Genomic DNA, 17,405 nt, shown 5'->3' on the forward strand with positions numbered 1-17,405 from the left:
GCGGCTAGCCCGGCCTATCGGAGCGGCCTGTCCTCCGCGCTCGATTGGCCCGGTCTGGACGGGCGGAGGGCCGGCGCGGGCTCCGGGCGCTCCCGGCATCCTTCGGGCGGCGGTGGCGGCGGCGGCGGCGAGGCGAGGCAAGGCGAGGCGGCGAGGCGGCGGCGGACGGTGTGCGGCGGGACCGGCGGAGGGTGGAGGTGTGAGGGCGCCGAGGGACCTGAGGGGGAGCCGGGCCGGTGGGGCCGCCGCCGCCGCCATGCAGGAAATCATCGCCAGCGTGGACCACATCAAGTTCGACTTGGAGATCGCGGTGGAGCAGCAGCTCGGGGCGCAGCCGCTGCCCTTCCCCGGCATGGACAGTGAGCGCGGGCCCGGGGCCGGCGGGCGAGGGGCGCGACCGACTCGGACCCAGGACCCTCCCTCGGTCCCAGGACTCTCTCCTCCGGGCTCTGGGACGCCCTACCCCTGGGATCGGGACCTCCTTTCCTTCGGTCCCAGGACCCCGTCCTCCGGGCTCCGGGACGCCTTCCCCCTGGAGTCGGGACTTCCTCCCCTTCGGTCCCGGGCATCCTTTCCCCCCGATTCTGGGATCCCCTTCTTCCTGCACTCGGACTCCGGAGCCCCCTTTCCTCGGATCACCGAGCCTCTGGGCTCTTGTAAGGCAGTCTTCGGGACGGCAGGACCCTGTCCGCCTGTTCAAAGAGTTCTTGAATGAAGGCGCGTATCCCGGATTGGCAATTACTCTCCCCTCCCCCGAGCTACAGGAAAGTACTAAGAGAGCCTCCTTGCGCACCTCCAGCCCCCCGCTTTGAGCGCCCTCTTCTTGTTTTCATCCAGACTGGGTCGGAGGAGTCGTGCTGAGGGAAGGACCGCCTGTCCCTCTCTGCCAGAGACCCGTGATTAGGCTCTCAGGCTCCGTTCCTCTCCTAGGACTCCCGCGCCTGGGAGCCTATCCCCCACTTTTCCTCTGGACCCCAACTCTGGGTCATTCCTGACACCTAGGCAGTTTCCTGAGCGCTACCTTCTCCGCCCACCCCCAATTTAGGTGGGATGTCTAGGACTTGAAAAGAAAACAGCAGTTTTCTTATCTTCTCTCCTTTCTGGACACAGTTGACATCTGATGCTGTAACATTAAAGCTCGGAGGGCTCTTAGAGGTCATTGAGTTCAATCCACAGATGGGGCAACTGAGGCCTGGGTGGGGGAAGGGACTGGCAGGAAACCACTGAGTGCATGGCCAGCCAAGTGAGCTCTCAGTGTTCTTGACCGGTTCTGTCTGCAGCTCCCTGTGCTGTCTGTCTTCCCATAGCTGCCAGAGGACTTTGGCCCGTGTTCAACCACCTGTCCCTGCAGCCTCATTCCTCTCAAGTGGCCACTCTTGTCATGCACACATGACCTCTGAGTTGTCCCACTTGTGCTGACACTTCTGTGCGAGATATTGCTTATACCTAAGAGACTTACCCTCAGACAACCTGATTTTATACATGCACGAGCACCGTCTCCACTGTGCTTGTCTTATAAGCAGCTGCTCAAATTCAGATACACACTTATTTATCTACCCCTTGATGCGTGTGATCACTGTGTTTGTACACGTACATCTGCTCTGGCACACATGGCCTTTTCCTGTGTTGATGGCCCTAGCTTGAGACCATGGAAGGTCCGTGCAGGGACCTGCTCTTTCCCTCCCGCCCTACTTCAGCCTGGGACCACAGATAACTTGAGTCTGTGAGGGCAGGTGCAGTGGTGAGGCACCCACATACCTGTCCTTAGGGAGGGTCAAGGACAGCCTAGCCAGGGGGTGGCCCTAGCTTCCAGCCTCAGACTTGGTAGGCGCCCTCAGCACTCACTGCCTGCTGGAGATTGGGTTCAGTTTGTTAAAGCCCAGGGAGGCCGCAGCCCCCTCTCCCTTGTCCCTGCACTTCATTCCCCTCTTGGTTTAGGGAAGACGTGTCAGTTCTGCCCTGAAGGTGTGCTCTTCTGTCCTGTCCACTTGAGACCCAGTCACCAGGACTGGACTTCTGGCTTTGAGGAATGAAGCAACCTTAACGTCTGAAAAGAATGAAGGCCCAGAAATACTCTTAAAGGATACAGTTTTTCAGTGTGAGTCTTTTCAGACTTTTTGAAATGCAAATGAATGACACCATGATGACTCCCAGTTCTGCAACCTTAAGTCTGTCAGCAAAACCTGCCTGCTTCCGAGGAGCCAAGGGATCTCTTGCAAGTTAGCAAGTAGAGGCACGTAAGAGGCCTTCGGAGATGCTGTCAGTTGGTTTTCAGCAATTCTAAAATGCCTGCTGATAGAGAAAACTGTTTTGTTTTATTTTTTTAAAGATTGGCGCCTGAGGTAACAACTGTTACGAATCTTTTTTTTTTTTTTTACTGCTTTTTCTCCCCAAACCCCCCCAGTATGTAGTTGTATATTTTAGTTGTGGGTCCTTGTAGTTGTAGCATGTGGGATGCCACCTCACCACGGCCTGATGAGCGATGCCACGTCCGTGCCCAGGATGCGAACCAACGACACCCAGGCCACCAAAGTGGAGCACACGAACTTAACCACTTGGCCACGGGGCCAGCCCCCAAGAAAACTGTTTTTAAAGCCACGAACAATTTATTCTCTAGCCGTGGTGGGTGAATTTCTGGTGTCATTGGAACAGCTTGCCCCTGGAGCCCAGTGACTTCCACCACACTCACTTTTTATTCTCCTGTCCCCGTCACCTGAACCAGCTGCATCTGTGGAAGTGAAAGACTGTGCTCTTGTCATAGTTGTGTGTTGGTGTTGTGTGTTAAGAGTAGTCCTGCTTCTGCATCTTCAATTATGCTTTTCCCTCCAGAATAGCGTCCACCTCTTCTCTGGAGCCTGTCCCTACTCAGAGTCCCCATTTGCTTATTTGTGCTTCCTGCCTCACATTAAAGTGCCCTAAATTAGCCCTCTGGAAGGTCCGAGCTGGGGGTAATTAATTTCTGTGATGTTGCGCTCCATCCTTCCTTCTCCCACCCACTTGTAGCTCTCTGAAAGCATCTTACTAATAGGAGGTTCTTAGAAAGCGCTGAGTAAGGACCAGTCTTCAACGTATATGTCTCATTTTGAGGGAATGTCTGAAATAAGCAGCTGTTTCCCTGCTTGGTCGGGCTTTGCATCCTTTTGCCAGTCTGTTTCCTGTATCCTGAACCCTCCGTGGGTTAAAGGCCAGAAGGCTTCCCTCCCCGTCTTTGATGTCACCAGGAGCAGTCGCACTTTGCTTTCTTTGATGCCTCTCCTTTTCTCTCCTTTCTCCAGAGTCGGGGGCTGCTGTCTGCGAGTTCTTTTTGAAAGCTGCCTGTGGCAAAGGTAAGAGACCCCTGGCTCCCTCACATTCCTACTGCGGTGTCTCCCACCACCTTGTCCCCTAGCAGACTTGTAGGCTATCAGGCTTGCATTGCTTTCTGTCCTAGATGACGCTGTGGTTTGGACAGGCTAGGAACACGTCGGGGTGGTCTGCCCAAAACCTAAAACACAGAACTGAACCCAGCTCTGAGTCTGCCTTCTCACCTCACTTTCCTAGTGGCCACGAGTTGACCTGTGAGATGGACAGAGGCCCCTAGCACCGAGGTGTTCAGGAACTTTCTCAAGGTCACAGAGTTAGTGAGTGGCTGAGGCCTTTCTGATTCTACAGGCTTCACAGGCTCACTGTCCTCTGTGGCCTTGCACCAGAAAAACCTACAATGGTCTGTCTCGTGGAGTCTTGTTCACACTAACCAGCCCCAGCTGAAGCTGCACTGTCCACTAATGAGCGGACCATCCACTAACTTAGAAGGATAAGAGTCGCTGGGCAAGACCTTACCTGTATAGGTCCGGGCGTTTTTCTCCCTGTAGGCAAATTTACCTGGAAACTAAATTATAATCAGAAGCTTAAATAAGGAGCACAGAGTTAGAGCAAGGGGGATGGGTTTAATGGATGATTTTTCAAGTTTGGGTTCTCTGACTCAGTCATCTACCATGGAAGCGACAGACCTGCCAGGCAGATCATCCAGCTTGACCTCAGGCCATCTGGTCGGGACATTTCCCCTGCTGGGCTCCTGGTCTCATTCCCATGTCTTTGCTCGGTCATTCTGCCCTTCTGCCCAGCCACCTCTGTCAGCACAGCTGCCCTCAACATGGGGCACTACAACTGTGTCTTTGTTAACTAATGTAGTAGCCACTAGCCACATGTGGCTGTTTCAACTTAAATTGATTAAAATAAAATAAAAAACGCAGTTCCTCAATAACGCTACCCATATTTCAAGTGCTTAATAGCCACAGCATAGATAGAGAATGTTCCCATCTCTGCAGAAAGTTCTGGTGGCCGGGGCTGGTCTAGATCTCCTGTCATAGCCTCGTGCTGGTCGGGCCTTCCCAGTAGTCCTGCCAGGCCACTAGTTAGAAGTCCTTTCCTAGGGTATGGCTCTGGCCCATCTGGGGGGATGATCACTTGGGTCCTGCTGCAGAGGGCAGACCTCTCCAGTCTGTGTACACTGCATTTCTTCAGTTCTGAAGTTGATCTGTCTTACTTCTTGGAGGCTAAGTGGGCACTTTTAACTAGAGATGGACCCTGCCTTGAGTCCAGGCTTCTGCTGGTGGCCGTCTTTACCATCTGTACTTTAGGGCTGTGTGTCCCACACCCCAGGCTTTCTTTTACCACCCCTACAAGTTCCATGTACCACTGGAACTATTCTTTAAGCAAATTAAGAAATAAAGTCACTCCCCTCCTCAGGCTTGTCAAGCCTCCATTTTACAGTAATTTCTGTGAAATGATTTGGTATTTTAGATTCTTACCCAAACAAAATAAAATACATAGCTATTAAAACTTAAAATATGTGCCCATGTACAGAACTGCCTAAAATCACGTTGCCTTCTGCCAGGGGCACCAACACCACCTTCCAGGACATGCTACTTCCAGGTGCCTCAGGGAGGTGTGGGGGGAGAGCACCTCTGCTCCCGTGGCCCAGTGCCCCGGGCCGAGGGCCGCCTCTCTCCTCATACCGCCCTGTCTTCCTTGGCAGGGGGCATGTGCCCATTCCGCCACATCAGTGGCGAGAAGACAGTTGTGTGCAAACACTGGCTGCGGGGGCTATGCAAGAAGGGGGACCAGTGCGAGTTCCTGCACGAGTACGACATGACCAAGATGCCTGAGTGCTACTTTTATTCGAAGTTTGGTAAGGAGGATGTCCAGGTCTCCCCTCCATCCCGACCCCCAGCCTCAGGTGCCCTGGGGAGGGTCCCCCAAGAACCATGGCCCAGAGGGGTTCAGCAGCTGCTCAGGTGCCTGTGGTGTCTGCTGTCTCCTGTCTTTCCAGCTTCCCATGAGAACCTTGGGCAGTGCCTTCCAGCCTCAGCTGGCCTTTAGTTACGGGAAGTTATAGTTATTCTCTCATAATCCCCATGGCTCTGTACTGCTTCTGTTTTTGAGCATTTTCAGGTACTTTGGGAAGTTGAGACTAATTCACGGTGGGTGAGTGAGCAGTGCAGCTGGCTGGAGGCCTTGTTTCTGCTCAGGTCGGCCTTCTCCCCGAAATCAGCCTTTGCTTCTGGCGTGGGACTGATTGTCCCTGGACCTGAATTAGCTGCTTCTCTCTGGGAGCGTGATCCAGGGTAGTAGCCTGTCTGTCCTGGACACCCCTTAAGAATAGCAGGTCTGGGGAAGCCCTCCTCCTCACCTTGAAACTGAGATTGCCTTGATCCCTGCTTAGAGGACATGTGGCCTCAGGTGTCCTCAGTGGACTGCATGGAGAAGCAGGGGTGGGCTGGGGGTGGTGGGGCTGGATGGTTCTGATGGAATCCCCTGGCTCTCTGCTCTGGGCGAGGTTGCCCAGGAAGAAGCCATGTTGGTCAGGATGAGAGTGGGCTCTGGCCCCAGGACTGCCGGGCCCGGGCCTGTGCAGGGCCCAGCGGGAGGCTGGAAGCTTGCTGTACTCTCTGGGGGCACTGAGGAGTGCTGGGCCTGCTGCACGCTTTCAGAGCACTGTTGCCGGAGGAGACGTTAATTATTTCAGCAGCCCAACAGCCTTGGCCTGCTGGCTTGTTAGTGGTAATGTGGCTTTTTAAAAAAATTGAGGTCATAAGAGTTTATAACGTTGTGAAATTTCATTTGTACGTTATTTGTCAGTCACCACATAAATGTGCCCCTTCAGCCCTTATGCCCACCCCCCAATCCCTTTCCCCTCTGGTAACCACTAAACTGTCTCATTGTCCATGTGTTACTTTATCTTCCACATATGAGTGAAATTATACGGTGTTTGTCTTTCTCTGTCTGGCTTATTTCACTTAACATAATACCCTCTGGTCCATCCATGTTGTTGCAAATGGGACAATTTTGTCCTTTTTATGGCTAAATAGTACTCCATTGTATACATATACATCTTCTTTATCCAATATCAGTGGGTGGGTGCTTGGGCTTCTTCCACGTCTTGGCCTTTGTGAATAATGCTGCAGTGAACATAGGGGTGCATAAGTCTCTTTGAAATGTTGATTTCAAGTTCTTTGTGTAAATACCCAGTAGTGGGATAGCTGGGTCATATGGTATTTCTATTTTAAATTTTTTGGGAAATCTCCATACTGTTTTCCCATAGTGGCTGCACCAGTTTGCATTCCCACCGTGTGTATGAGGGTTCCCTTTTCTCCATATCCTCTCCAACATTTGTTATTTCTTTCTAATTATAACCATTCTGACTGGTGTGAGGTGATATCTTACTGTAGTTTTGATTTGCATTGCCCTAATAATTAGTGATGTTGAACATCTTTTCATGTGCCTATTGGCCATCTGTATATCTTCTTTGGAAAAATGTCTGTTCATATCCTCTGCCCATTTTTTGATCGGGTTGTTTGTTTTTTTGTTGTTCAGTTGTGTGAGTTCTTTATATATTTTGGAGATTAACCCTTTGTCTGATATATGATTTGTAAATATTTTCTCCCAGTTGGAGGGTTGTCTTTTTGTTTTGTTCCAGGTTTCCTTTGCCTTGCAAAAGCTTTTTAATCTGATGAAGGCCCACTTGTTTATTTTTTCTTTTGTTTCCCTCATCTAAGTAGATATGGTATTTGAAAAGATCCTTCTAAGACCGATGTCAAAGAGTGTACTGCCTATATTTTCTTCTAGGAGTTTTATGGTTTCAGGTCTTCCCTTCAAGTCTATGATCCATTTTGAGTTAATTTTTGTGTATGGTGAAAGATAACAGTCTACCTTCATTCTTTTGTGTGTGGCTGTCCAGTTTTCCCAATACCATTTACTGAAGAGACTTTCCTTTTTCCATTGTATGTTCTTAGCTCTTCTGTTGAAGATTAGCTGTCCATAGATGTGTGGTTTTATTTCTGGGTTCTCAATTCTGTTCCATTGATCTGTGTGTCTGTTTTTCTGCCAGTACCATGCTGTTTTGATTACTATAGATTTGCAGTATATTTTGAAGTCAGGGATTGTGTTGCCTCCGGCTTTGTTCCTGTTTTTCAGTCTTGCTTTAGCTGTCCGGGGTCTTTTGTTGCCCCATATGAATTTTAGGATTCTTTGTTCTATTTCGGTGAAGAGTGTCATTGGGATTCTGACTGGGATTGCATTGAATCTGCAGATTGCCTTAGGTAGTATGGACATTTTAACTATGTTTGTTGTTCCAATCCATGTGCATGGAATATCTTTCCATTTCTTTATGTCATCATCGATTTCTTTCAATGATATCTTATAGTTTTCATTGTATAGGTCTTTCACCTCCTTGGTTAAATTTATTCCTAGATTTTTTGTTGTGATTGTAAATGGGATTGTATTCTTGGCTTCTCTTTCTGTTAATTCATTATTAGAGTATAGAAATGCAACTGACTTTTGTAAGTTGATTTTGTACGCTGCAACTTTGCTGTAGTTGTTGATTATTTCTAATAGTTTTCTGATGGATTCTTTAGGGTTTTCTATATATAAAATCATGTCATCTGCACACAGCAAGAGTTTCACTTCTTCAATGCCTATTTGAACTCCTTTTATTTCTTTTTCTTGCCTAATTGCTCTGGCCCAAACCTCTGGTACTCTGTTGAACAGGAGTAGCAAGAGTGGGCACCCTTGTCTTATTCCTGGATGATTGTGGCTTTTTTGTAGAGGCAGCATAAGCTGAGAAGGCGAAGTGCAGACAGACAGAAGTAGGGTCTAGGCTTCCCAGCTCCCCCGATCTCCCTGCCCTTAACAGCACTGTAAGGGGGCGTTGGCTTCTCCAGGGGTGCTGTCTTCCATCTGGCCTCAGAGGATGGAGCCAGCCTTCCTGGGCAGACTTTCGAGGGCGCCTCTGCAGGCTGGCCTGGGTTGCCTCCTTGCCTGCTGATGGTCCCAACCTGGAGCCCCCGAGGCCTCTATGACGCTCCCTGCCTGCCCTTCCCCTGCAGAGCCTGCCCTGGTGCAGATGCACTGTCTGCAGCTCCTGTCACCTGTGGCACAGGTGAGTGTCCCCCTTCTAAGCACTGGAGGGACAGTAGTGAAGAGGATAGACCCAGTCCCTGCCCCGTGGAGCTGTTGCTCTGGTGGCCAGGGAAAGAGGCAGCAGATACACTAGTGAGACAGATAAAAGAAGAGAATTATTCTCGATAATGCTCTGAAGCTGGGACCACAGAAGGAAATCTGCTTTAGGCAGCATGGCCAGGGAAGGCCTCTCTGTGGAGGTGAGACCTGAGCTGGGATCTGAAGGCCAAGAAGGGGCCAGCCCTGGCAGAGGCCTGGTCTTGGAACATCTCAGGGCCACTGTGGCTAGCAGGAGGAAGAGACTGGGGAGGGGTGGGACCTGTGGCGCTGGGAAGGAGTTTGCATTTTCTCTGCACAGCAGTGATGAGGTTGGCCTCTCTGGAGAGGACAAGCATGGAGGTGGCCTGGCCAGCCAGGTAGGCAGTTCGTGGAGTTAGGTGAAAGGTGCTGGGGGCCAGCTGGATAGATTGCTTCTGAGAGGGGCTGTCATAGAGGCTTGATCACGTCCTTCCATGGAGACCCAGCCTTGAGTTCCAAATCTTGCCCGCTTTTGTCCTAAAAGGTAGAATTTGCAGACCTTTCCCTTGTCCCAGCTGGTTTGTGTGGAGAACTGATCAGAGTGGAACAGTCATTTCCTGGTCTCAACTGGTACATTTGCATATCTGGGCCCCCATGGTGCCCGGGACGCCCCCTCTGACTGGGTAAAGGCGGAGCAATGAGTTATTTGATGAGTGTGTACCCCGTTCCTGGCCCTGTCAGTGTCATTGACCCTCGCAGCAGCACAGACACATGTGAGAGGACCCTCACAGCCCGCGTGCAGGTCAGGAACCAGGCTCTGAGACACTCTGCCCTGGGTCTCAGGGCTCGCCGGGCCAGGACCGGACGCCAGAACCACCTGGTCCTCCTTGCCGCACGGCAGGCCCCGGCCTCAGGAGAAGCTGAGGTGGGTCTGGGTCTGGCTCTCCCAGAGCTGTCCCAGGTGGACGCATGTCTGGGTTTCCCTGCAGGGGAATGTAGCAACAAGGAGTGTCCCTTCCTGCACATCGACCCCGAGTCCAAGATCAAGGACTGCCCTTGGTACGACCGAGGCTTCTGCAAGCATGGTAGGTGTCGGGGTGCCTGGGCCCCCCGCGAGAGGCCGGTCTTCCCTTCCTCTGCCCACGACTCTACCTGTCCCGCCTGTTCAGCAAAACCTGGTGTTAGGCATTTGGGGGCTGGTGAGGCTTTTTCACACCCTCAGCTCACTGGAGCCTCCCGAGGCTCCTGTGTGGGCTCGTTCACACTTGTATTTTTAATAAGGAAACTAACGTTGGAGAGGTTGTGTGCCCTGCCCACTGTCCCCTATGAATAAGAGGCAGAGCCAGCATTTGAAGGCCTGCTCCTGCTCTCTGTACCCCAGGCAGTGTTGTGGGCAGGGCTCTGACTGACATCCCCTGAAGAGGGGACTGGCTGCGTGACCTGGATGCTTGGCTCCACAGGTCCCCTTTGCAGGCACCGGCACACGCGGAGAGTCATCTGCGTGAATTACCTTGTGGGATTCTGCCCCGAGGGGCCCTCGTGTAAATTCATGCAGTGAGTAGCCACCCCTGTCCCCCTCCCCTGCTCCTGCCCCTGCCCCTGCCCCTCCTCCATGTCTCTTGCTGGGTGGTGTCAGCACAGGGCCGGGGAGAGGGGTCGGGGGAAGGGAGGACCACTGCTGCTTCCTGAGCCCAGAGGAGGCTCTGCCTAGACCAGCACTTAACCTTTATTGGGTCACAGGCCATCTGGGCATCTGATGAAAGCTATGGGCCCTGTGCTTCAGAGAAACTCATGCCGACATAGTCTTGCATATCATTAGGGACCTCAGGCTAAGAACCTGTGCCCTAAAGGAAGGGAACTGCACTTTCAGGGCCTCCTATATGGGGCCCTGCACTTGGGCTTCCATGTACACTAGTTCGTGTAACTCTCACGAGTGTGAAAGAGAGAATGTGCCCATTCCACATGTGCGAACGCTGAGGCTCAGAGCTCGGCCACTGGCCGGGGTCACGTGGTGGCACCTGGTCAAAGGTCTGTGGGCCTCTGAAGCCAGGTTGTCCTTGCCCAGCAGGGCTCAGCGCTCCTCTCCCGGGCCTCAGCGTACATGTGTCAGTTTGGGTGGTTGTAGGGCTGGGCTTCTCCTGGGGTGGTGCCGGGACCATGGAGTAGCATCCCTCCACCCCACCCCTACCTCTGTGCTGTCTCTGTCCACACCATTGACACCCACCCAGAAGCACAGTGCCCTGCTTCCTGGATGACAGCCCAAGAGCCTGCAGGTGGCACAGGGATTCCTGCTGGCAGGGTGGGCAGGCGTGCCCTCCAGGGATCTGTGTCAAGGTCTGACACTTGAGTCAGAGCCCGCAGGGAAGAGTGTGTGGTTGGAGGGGCTTGTGTCTAAAGCCCCTCGTGGAGCAGGCTCATGCCTTCTGACAGTACAACTGCTGTTCCCTTCATTTCTCTGAGCAGCCCTTGCCCCGGGTCTCACAGCCAGGTGCAGGCAGAGCTGGGCCTGAGCCCAGGCTCATCTGATTGGTTCTCCCCGCCGTCCCGTGGCCTCGGGTGGAACTGAGAGCCAGCACCCACCCCACATCTGGGCGGTTCCTGTTGCTCTGTACTTGGGCAGGGGCTGGCTGTGATTTTCTGGGGCCAAAGTTTGAGAACACCGCCTGGCCTGCTTCCTCTCTCATCCCCTCTTCTCCTTCTCCTGTTCTTCTCCTCTCTGGCTGCTGGGTGACCAGCCCTCGATTTGAACTGCCGATGGGAACTACCGAGCAGCCCCCACTGCCGCAGCAGACGCAGCCTCCAACAAAGGTACCGTGCCCCGGCCCTTCCTTGGCCTGTGGTGCTGCCAGCCCTGGCAGTGTCCTTGCAGCAGAGAACTCGGTGCCTGCCTTGGTGCATGAGCTGCTGGAGACCTAGCTGGAGCCCTTGTGAGGGGAGAGGAGGGGAGTCACCCTGTGTTCCAGCAGAAAATTTAGGGAGCAAAGCAGTTTGCATCTCTCTGTAGAGATGGGGGGCTGTCTGCTAGAGCTGAATGCCCACTTGGCTTCTCTTCCCTCCTCGCCTGGTGAGTGCGGTGGCAGCTCAACAGTGCCTGCCGTGGGAGCCAGAGCAGAGGGCAGTGTGGGCCCCATGTGTCTGCTGCTCTTGCTTCCGGTTCAGACGCTTCCCTTTACAAACGGGGAAACTGAGACTCCTAGAGGGAGGGCCTTGCCTGAGGTGCCACAGCTGGCCAGGAGCAGACCCGGGGTGCTCTGGCCAGTGCCGTTATTGCACTGTGTGAAGGTTCCCAACTGCACAGAACAGAGGGCCGAAGGACCAGCTGGCCCATTTTCTAGACACGGGGGTCCCACAGCCCAGCAGTGGGCGCACCCCCTCAGGTATGAGAAAAGAGGGAAATGCTATAGACAAATGGGAATCTGCAGCAGCCCTCCCCAAACCAAGGGCACCCTGGGTTTGGTGATGGGAGTGGGGCGCAGAAGAAGGGCTGGCCAAGTGCGCCAGGCAAGGTCTCAGGCTGAGTAAACCTGCCCGCCGATCCTGCCACCTTACGTCTTACCTGGTTGGATTCTGAGCCCGTTGCCAAAGCCCCGCCAGGCCCTCCTCAGTGCTAGACGCTGAGCAGCCAGCAGGGGGCGTGGCCGTACCTACTCCATTGCCCCCACCCGCAGGAGGTTGGGCAAATCAGATTGAACTCCTCACCAGCAAAGCTGGGAATTCCTGGGTGTGGCTACAGCCAGGACAACTAGGGCTTTCTAGCTCGAGGTGCCTGCATTTACGGGGGCCAGAGCCAGGGACCCACTTGGTTGGGTTTTGGCCTCGCTGTCCCGTCCTCACACCAGGAGCCCCCGTCCCCCTTGCTCTCATGACTCCCTAGTGGAGGGCCCTCTCAGCCCCTAGACCGCAGGTCAGCGTGTCAGCCTCCAACTGTTTTTCTGTGACTGTTGCTCGCCGTGTAGGCTGCTAAACATCTGGCTGAACCAAGCGTTCATCCTGACCTGAAGCTAGAACCTCAGAAACAAAAGTAAGGCCTGCTCATGCCCTTGCCCCGCTGCCCCAGAGACCTCCTTGTCTCTTTGATGTTTTGTTTTCTACTTTTATTTTTCGTTTTTGTGTGTCTGCATGGTGTTTTTCGGGCAGCGGCTCCTGCCATCATCACCAGATGTTTCTTTTCCGCCTGCTCTCCTGAGTGGGGCCACCGTGGAAGCCCTTCTTCCTGCTGGTCATGCGGGAGAAGTCCCGCCCTCTTTTTTCCTGTCCCCATTGGTAGTCTGCGTGCACGTGTTTTCCGCAGTAAAACCGTGTTGTGTAACTCTTTCCAGCAAAGTAACAATCCGCCATTACAAAGGTCGTCCTCCTTGATCCAGTTAACGAGTCAGAACTCTTCTCCCAATCAGCAGAGAGCCCCACAGGTCATCGGGGTCATGCAGAGTCAAAACAGCAGCGCAGGCAACCGGGGACCCCGGCCGCTGGAGCAGGTCACCTGTTACAAGGTGAGTCCCGGGGCTGGGGGCGGGCTGGGGTCTTCAGTCAGTGGCCAGTTCCACATTCCCCAGATAGTTAATTTTGAAAAATGAAAACGCCTTTGTTTTTGCTCATTGTAAAAGTGGGCCACTCTGCTGGGCTAGAGACCATCCTACTTCCTTCCACGACACACCAAGGCCAGGGGAATGATTAAACACGCTGCTGAATGAATGAAGCGCACTTGCAAGAAAGGGAAGGAAATCTTCCAGAGGCTAGGAATAAAATGGAAACACAAATTGAGGGATGGCAGTGAGCTCTGGAGCCTGTGTTGTCCTCAGAAGCCACGTGGGCACACCCAAGGGAAAGGGACGAAGCTTAAGGCCCACACAGGGAGGAATCAGATTAGAACAGGCTTCTCCCCTACGCACACATACGTAACATAGGACACGTTGACACTTTTACAGGGTAAACTTGAAAAATCTACTAGAAAACTTGTCTGTCTCATTCTTGGCTCTGCATGGAAAGGGGAGATAAGAGTCCCTTGAGAGTTTGTAGCCTCTGGCGGGCCCTTCCATGACTTCAGGCCTGCATTCATGCCCTTGGTGAGGGCTGAAAAGCTGCAGAGTTTTCTAACCTAAAACAGCCCTGGATGAGTGCCTGGCTCTTTGAGGAATTTATTCCCAGCCCAGACCACACAGAATTCCCACAGCGGGGTTCTGAAGATGAGTTCATAATTAAAAATCACAAAATGTAGGAGGAAACGAGCACCACCGACTCAGTCAGTGGAAACAGCTGACAACAGAACTGGACTCACAGAAACTTCAAATTTGGGAATTAGGAGACAAAATACAAAGTTAGTACATACTTTTTGTAAAAACTTTTAGTTGATGTAGAAGTGTTTAGGATACAAAGTGAGTGTTGTCCCTATGCCTGCCTTTCCTACAACAGCCGCTTTATTCAGTGTGTCCTCACCCTTTTTGGTTTCGGTACTCCTTTACACCCCAAACTCCTAGCGAGGACCCCGCCAGGGCCCCTGGACCCTACTTGGAGAACTGCTCTGCTCAACTTCCATTCACACAAGCACAGGATGGTATATATTTTTAACATCTATAGGGCCCTAGTATGTATACCATTCCTATAATTTTTTGTTTACAATATATTGTGGCTCTCTCTACGTCAGTATATCTAAGTCTAATCTTTTTCAGTGGCTGCATAATACAACCACAGTTTATTTTCCCAGTTCTCTGTTGGTAGACAATTAAGTTATTTATAGCTTTTGCTGCTAAAAGCAGTGCTGAATCTGACACTTAGACATTTGTGAGCTCTTGTCTGATGATGTTGACTCCAAGTAGAAGGTCATCCGTGACTCCAAGTGGAAGGTCCGAGTCAAAAGGCGTACACTTAAAATGTTCATAGACATTTTAAAGAAAGGCCGAGCCACTGGGCACTTCCCATGGCCGTCAGACACTCACTGAGCACCTGCTCTGTGCCGGCTCTGCTGAGGAAACAAAGACTGGTGCTGCTTCCCTGGAGGGATCTGTGTTCCGGGGTTGCGGAGGCAAGTGCCCAAAGACACCAAAGCTAAAAGTGCACGTGGATTCAGGGAAGACCTCAGAGATGTCTGAGCCTGAGCCCTGAGTGAGGAGAGTACAGAAAGTAGGTGTGGAGAAGTGAGGTGAATGGGGAGCCTGCCCCACACAGAGCAGACCGCTTCCAAATGGTCAGTTCTCGAGGACAGTGAGGAAACTTAGGTGTCCTGAGGCAGCCCAGATGACATCTTGCCCTGGCCAGGACTCTTCAGTAGTGCTCCCTCTGTGAAGTCCTGAACTCAGAGAGGCGCTGGGGGGACCTGACACCTCTTCTTACCAAGGACGCTTCACAGTTACTATCAAAGATACCTCCTGGGGAATCCTGGATTCCCCAGGATTAGCCATGGAGGCCGATGGACATGACAAGTGCTGTGAAGGGGCCTGCATGGCCCCTCCCTCTGGTCCTCACATCAGCTGAAGGGCTGACTGGCAGCTGCACAGGCCACCCATCCACACGAAGGTCACACCTACAGACCAGACAGACTTGAGAACATGGGGACTGTAGGGTCACAGGAGTACTGTAGGCAAGAGTGCTGGGCAGTGACCAGGCAGAGCCTGGATTCCAGGCCGAGGAAGCAGGGACTGGGAGGGCAGTGGGTGGGGAAGTGCAGAGTGGTGCCCTTGCCCATCTCCCAGCCCCTTGTTCAGTGCCTGAGGCTGCTGTTCACTCCCTTTCTTACAGTTCCCTCCTGCTTTCTGAGGAGTAACGGGAACGAAGGAAGAGAAGCTAAGGAAGGGCCAGGATAATCAGAGCCAAGAGAAGTCAGGGTTGGTGCTAGGTTTTTGAGAGGTGATTCTACAGGTCTGTTCACCCAAGTCTAATCGACGCCCCGTCTCTCTGATCCTGTGACCAAAACCTGTCCCCAGGGGTAGCTTAGGCAGGTGTGCAAGAGCCAGGAGGGAAAGCTCTGGGTGCAGCCCACCCTCAGTGTCCACAGCAATGAATCCCTGAGTTGGGGTAGGAGCCAGGTGGCTTCTCTTGTGTTGTTCCATCCCCCGTCTCCAGGGAGTCCCAGAACGGTGCCTCAGAGGTGAGTGACTGGCCAGCTGTGCAGAAGGGTTGGTCTCTGGACAGGCGGGGCAGTCTGATGCCATGGGCTCCTCTTCACCCTGTCACCCACGGTGAGAGCCCTTCCGTGGGCAGGCCCCGTGTTGGAGATGGGCCCACTCGAAGCAGCTCCTGCTGTGCGCTCTCAGATCCTCCTCTCGCCCCGGCAGTCTCTCTTCCATCTGCTGAGTTGCTGGCTGCAGTTTCTGCACCACTGTACCTTCCGGAGCTCCCCTTCCCTCGGGTGTGAGACAACATCTGTCCCAGTGAGAATGTCAGAGTCCCCGTCCCCAACCTGGTATTCGGTGGGTGCTGCCTTAGTTGAAAATTGCATTTGAAAACGGTGTTTTTGTCTCCTCCTTCCCTTCTGCTGTTCCCAGTGTGGTGAAAAAGGACACTACGCCAACAGATGCACCAAAGGGCACTTGGCCTTTCTCAGTGGACAGTGACAGCAGCTGGAGGCAGCTCAGAGCAGCCCGAGGGGCCCTGTTGTTGGAGACAACTCTGGGTCATCCTTGGGAGCGTGCATTTAACTGTTTAATGCCAGCGTTGGTGCAACTCTGGCTAGAGCTGGCAGGCAGGCATGCTGGGTTCATCCTTCTGAGGGGCCACGTCTGTCAGTTTCCCTATCATTTTGCTGTAATCTTTTTTTAAAACGGGGACGTATGTTCCAGTTTGGTCCCTCAGGTCAGCATCATGTTTGTCTAGGCATCAAGGCCTCCTGGCTGGGACTCCTTGCACACTGCCCTCTGAGGAGGGGAGGAGGCAGGGGCAGGGCTTGTGCTAAGCAGTTCTGTGTAGGAGACGGTCCTTCCCCTCAGGGTCCCATTAAACACCGGTTCTTGGTGACCCCAGGGGCTGGTGGGTCATTTAAAGCTGCCATCAGGTCAGGCCTGCTTCCTCCATATCCTGCTGGATTCCGGAGCTGTGCCTATCAATGTGATTTGAAGGAGGCAGCCCTTCAGGGCAAACTCAAGGGCGCTTGTTGCCTTGGCCTGGTCCTGCTCCTGCTCCTGCTCCAAGGTGGCAGCGGCTGAGAGGCGTGCAGGCCTCTCAAGGTGAGGCTCTTTTTCCTCTGGGCTTATTTTCTTGGGGCACCTGCTTAACAGTGTTTAAGGTATACCTTAAGCTGGAGCTGCAGACCACCCTTTCAATAGATGACCCAGTCCATCTGTGCACCTACCTCCTGCCCCATCAAGCGTCTGTGCTGTCATTCAGACACCTCTGGCCTTTGGAGGAGACCACCCTGCTCCTGAGCCTGGAAATGTGAAACTGTCACCTGCAACCTGCTGGGCAAGTGGGCCTATCCAAGTTCAATTACAAGAACAATTTTTATGAAGTTGATTAAAGCTTGTTTTTTAAGCTGCGTCTCATTACTTCCGGGACTCTGTGCTGAGGAGAGGACTCTTGCTACTGGCTGCACTAGCCGTCTGGCACGAAGCTCTGCTGGCAGCGCCCACTTGTCCCCTTTCAACAAATGTGAATCTCACAAAGGGAAGCCATGCTGCCAGCGAAAGAGGCCTTTGTACTGGCAGCTGGTAAAGTCTGGAAGCTTGGCCTTTGGAACAGCCACTACCTAGCAGGTCTCTTGATCTTCCTCTCAGATGTTGGATATGTGTTTACTCAAATTCGCATCCTCTAGAAGATAGTTAGCCACAGCATCCCACCCCTTTATACTCCACGCAGTACATAAGCTCACCACACACCCCTCAACAAGCAACTGGTTGTGGCCTTCATGTCACTCACTTTACTGAGGACCTCCGAGGGTGTAAGGAGGGTGCTGGATACGGGGGCAGCTGCAAGTTCCCATAGGGCTGTCCTTTCCCTCACCCTCTGGGTCATCCACTGAG

General features: G+C 53.0%; 1 protein-coding gene across 6 annotated transcripts; it reads left to right on the top strand.

The window, feature by feature from the left end:
* The first annotated feature begins 116 nt into the window (after positions 1–116).
* Positions 117–16,917, top strand: CPSF4 (cleavage and polyadenylation specific factor 4). Of its 6 annotated transcripts, none has more exons than XM_046665912.1 (8): positions 117–359; positions 3,276–3,326; positions 5,018–5,170; positions 9,447–9,542; positions 9,918–10,011; positions 11,193–11,265; positions 12,777–12,947; positions 15,190–16,917. In XM_046665912.1, the coding sequence occupies exons 1-8, from the start codon at positions 257–259 to the stop codon at positions 15,205–15,207; spliced, it is 759 nt and encodes a 252-aa protein (XP_046521868.1). In that variant the 5' UTR covers positions 117–256; the 3' UTR covers positions 15,208–16,917. The 6 variants fall into 6 exon arrangements, with proteins under 6 accessions (XP_046521868.1, XP_046521867.1, XP_046521872.1 ...); XM_046665911.1 differs by having other exon boundaries at positions 15,936–16,917; XM_046665916.1 differs by having other exon boundaries at positions 12,852–12,947.
* The last annotated feature ends 488 nt before the right edge of the window (positions 16,918–17,405 follow it).

The sequence above is a fragment of the Equus quagga genome, chromosome 7 (genome assembly GCF_021613505.1).
Source record: "Equus quagga isolate Etosha38 chromosome 7, UCLA_HA_Equagga_1.0, whole genome shotgun sequence".
In the NCBI taxonomy this organism is placed as follows: domain Eukaryota; kingdom Metazoa; phylum Chordata; class Mammalia; order Perissodactyla; family Equidae; genus Equus; species Equus quagga.